Source organism: Galeopterus variegatus, unplaced genomic scaffold, assembly GCF_000696425.1.
Source record: "Galeopterus variegatus unplaced genomic scaffold, G_variegatus-3.0.2 Scaffold1614, whole genome shotgun sequence".
NCBI lineage: Eukaryota > Metazoa > Chordata > Mammalia > Dermoptera > Cynocephalidae > Galeopterus > Galeopterus variegatus.
The window spans coordinates 29134-31673 of record NW_007727725.1 but is presented as its reverse complement, the minus strand read 5'-3'; the positions used below and the strand labels follow the sequence as shown (position 1 = coordinate 31673).

General features: G+C 54.5%; 1 protein-coding gene across 2 annotated transcripts in view; it reads left to right on the top strand.

Moving 5' to 3' along the window:
* Positions 1 to 1287, top strand: part of YBEY (ybeY metallopeptidase (putative)) — a 6856-nt gene extending 5569 nt beyond the window's left edge. For both annotated transcript variants that reach the window (XM_008577982.1, XM_008577981.1), the window contains one exon: positions 834 to 1287. In XM_008577982.1, coding sequence (XP_008576204.1) covers positions 834 to 920 — 87 coding nt within the window. In that variant the 3' untranslated portion in view covers positions 921 to 1287. The remainder of the gene's footprint in view (positions 1 to 833) is intronic.
* Positions 1288 to 2540: the final 1253 nt, after the last annotated feature.

Here is a 2540-nt window from a genome sequence, read left to right as displayed (position 1 = left end):
AAAAGGGGAAAAAAAAAAAAAAAAAAGAAACAGGATTTAGTAGTACAGGCATCCGGATAGAGACCTATCCTAAAAGTGAATTAGTGGTTGTTTTCGCTAAAAGTGCCAATATTTACTCCATTTATAAATGTCTGTGTTGGTATATGCTCCATATTGTGTTTAATAGACTCAAATTACATACATACATACAGTCCGTTTCTTTAATTTTAAAAAAGTCCTTAATACGGTTGGCCGCCCCCCCATCCCCCACTCATGCCCCATCCTGCTGGGTCCACATGGGCCATGCCCTGACGTGGACTCTCCTCTGGACCTGGACATCCACCCTACTGCCGACCCCTCAGTCCTCTCCTCAATCTTCTCCTCAGCCCCCACCCCACCTCCCTGCTCCCACAGACCCGCAGCTCAATTTAATTCACAGGGTTTGAGCCCCAGGCCCTTCTCAGGAGGCACTGTCCATTCCCCCAGCAGGGACACTCCTTGTGCACCCCCTCCCTGTGCTTCCTTGGCCAGGCCTACCTGACCTGACCGGTGTCCCACCCTCCCCAGCCCATTCTGCCACCCCAGGTAGGCCCTTCTCCTTCCTACTGAGACCAACACCTCCGCCCCCAGCTCCTCCCCTCACCCGGTGTGCTGGCCCCGCCATTCCCTCCTCCCTGGGCACAGGTGCTGGCGCAGAGCAAGGTCCCACCCGTACAGGGGGTGCATATGGGTGGGGGGCCACAGGGGCCTGAGGCTCCCCCAAGTCACCACTGGGACACATGCTGCAGGGAGGGGCTTCCTGAGGAGGCAGCACCCTGGATGGAGTCTCCAGGCCTTCTGCTCCTTTCTTTCAGATGTTCCAGAAGGAGAAACAGGTGCTAGAAGAGCTGAGCCGGCACACTGGGACCAGGCTGCAGCCCCTGAGCCAGGGCCTCTTCTGATGCTGAGCATAGGGGCAAGGGAGCAGTCAGGGCTTCAAGCGCCTCCCTACCTCCACCCCTGCAGGATAGAGAGAACTGGAGGAGACAGATGCCACCCAGCACAGCAGGTGGTGAGATGAACCCTCACCTTTGGGCCCCATGGATCCAGGGCTCCAGGGCTCCCTCTAACTGGGAGTACTTCTGGTTGCTGCTGACTTGTGGGGCCTCAGAGGTGCCAGTCCAAGAAGAGGTTAAATTCCATCAGTGGAACTTGATTTCTTGAAGTACAAGTGAAATTTCGTTTATTTCTTTGTTTAGAAAACAACAGGTTTTTTTTTCACTATTGTAAATAAAGTAGTTCTAACTTTTAGAATTAATAGATAGAGCATATTAACTCCTTCTTTTCTTTGGGGTTCTACTGATCTTTACTCAGCATTTAAGTGTTTGGTAAAGAGGCGTTTCTGTTCTCCATCTCTGCAGCCTGCTCAGGGAAATCAAACAAGCAGCCCAGAGCGGGCCTGCCCATCATCCCTCCTTTCTAGTGGGGCTGGATTCCTGCAGATAGGGGCAGTCTAGTGAGGGCTGTGGGGGTCACTGCCCAGACCCTCAGGAGCTCTGCAACCTGGAGAAGGGGGTGACAAGGCCAAGGGTGGCCCAGCAAGTGACAGGTCCACTGTACTTGACCCACAAAAGATATCAAGTGCAGGGATGTGTCCTGCCCCACCTCATCTCTCCCAGGGTGGGTGCTGCCCACAGTCGGGAGTGTTGGCTTGTGAACCTGCGGAGAGCCCAACTCCCTCAGGAAGAGTGGCAGGGAATAGCAGGTTGGTGGGCAGACTCTGCCCCTTTCACCACCCACTCTGCATGTGAAGTGTCTCTGGTTCTCTCTCTCCTCCTGGGAGGCCTGGAACTCTGGCTGCGGCATGCCATCCCTCCGCAGTATAGTGTCACTCACATCAGCATTTCCTACTGGATCTTCTGAATATTAAACTCAGGACTTAGAGAGCTCTCCCACGCAGTCTTTATCAGTGCAGATCACAGAGGTGCACTGAGCCAATAGCGGGCCTCCAGCACCTGGGCCCCTCCCAGATACAGTAGTTACGAGTGATGACCACAGTGTGGGGTGGATCCCTCCAGGGGGCTTGCAAAGGGGTCATGGTGATACGATACAGCCTCTCAGAGACCCGATGGTACTGCGATCCTGATCATGTGTTTCTCACATTAAACCATTTGGAAACGTGAAATTGTCTTTCCCACTGGACTGTGCCCTATCTTAGACTGGATTCCCCCCTGTCCCCCTGCTCAGGAACACAGAATAGGCCTGCCTGTCCCTTGAGTCACTGTTGGTGACACATGCCGGCTTGTAGTAAAGATTGTTCTCAGTGTCATGTCTAACATAGCAAAAATCAACAGACATACTCCCAATAAAAGCTCATGGGTCGGGCCGGCCCGGTGGCGCACTGCGCTAGTGCGCCGCTTGGCTGCGCTCCCGCCGAGGGTTCGGATCCCACATACAGACCGGTTCCCGCTCACTGGCTGAGCGAGGCACGGGGGCAACACCGAGGGTTGCAATCCCGTTGCCGGTCCCGGTCCGGTACGGGGGCGACACTGAGGGTTGCAATCCGTTGCCAGACATGGAAA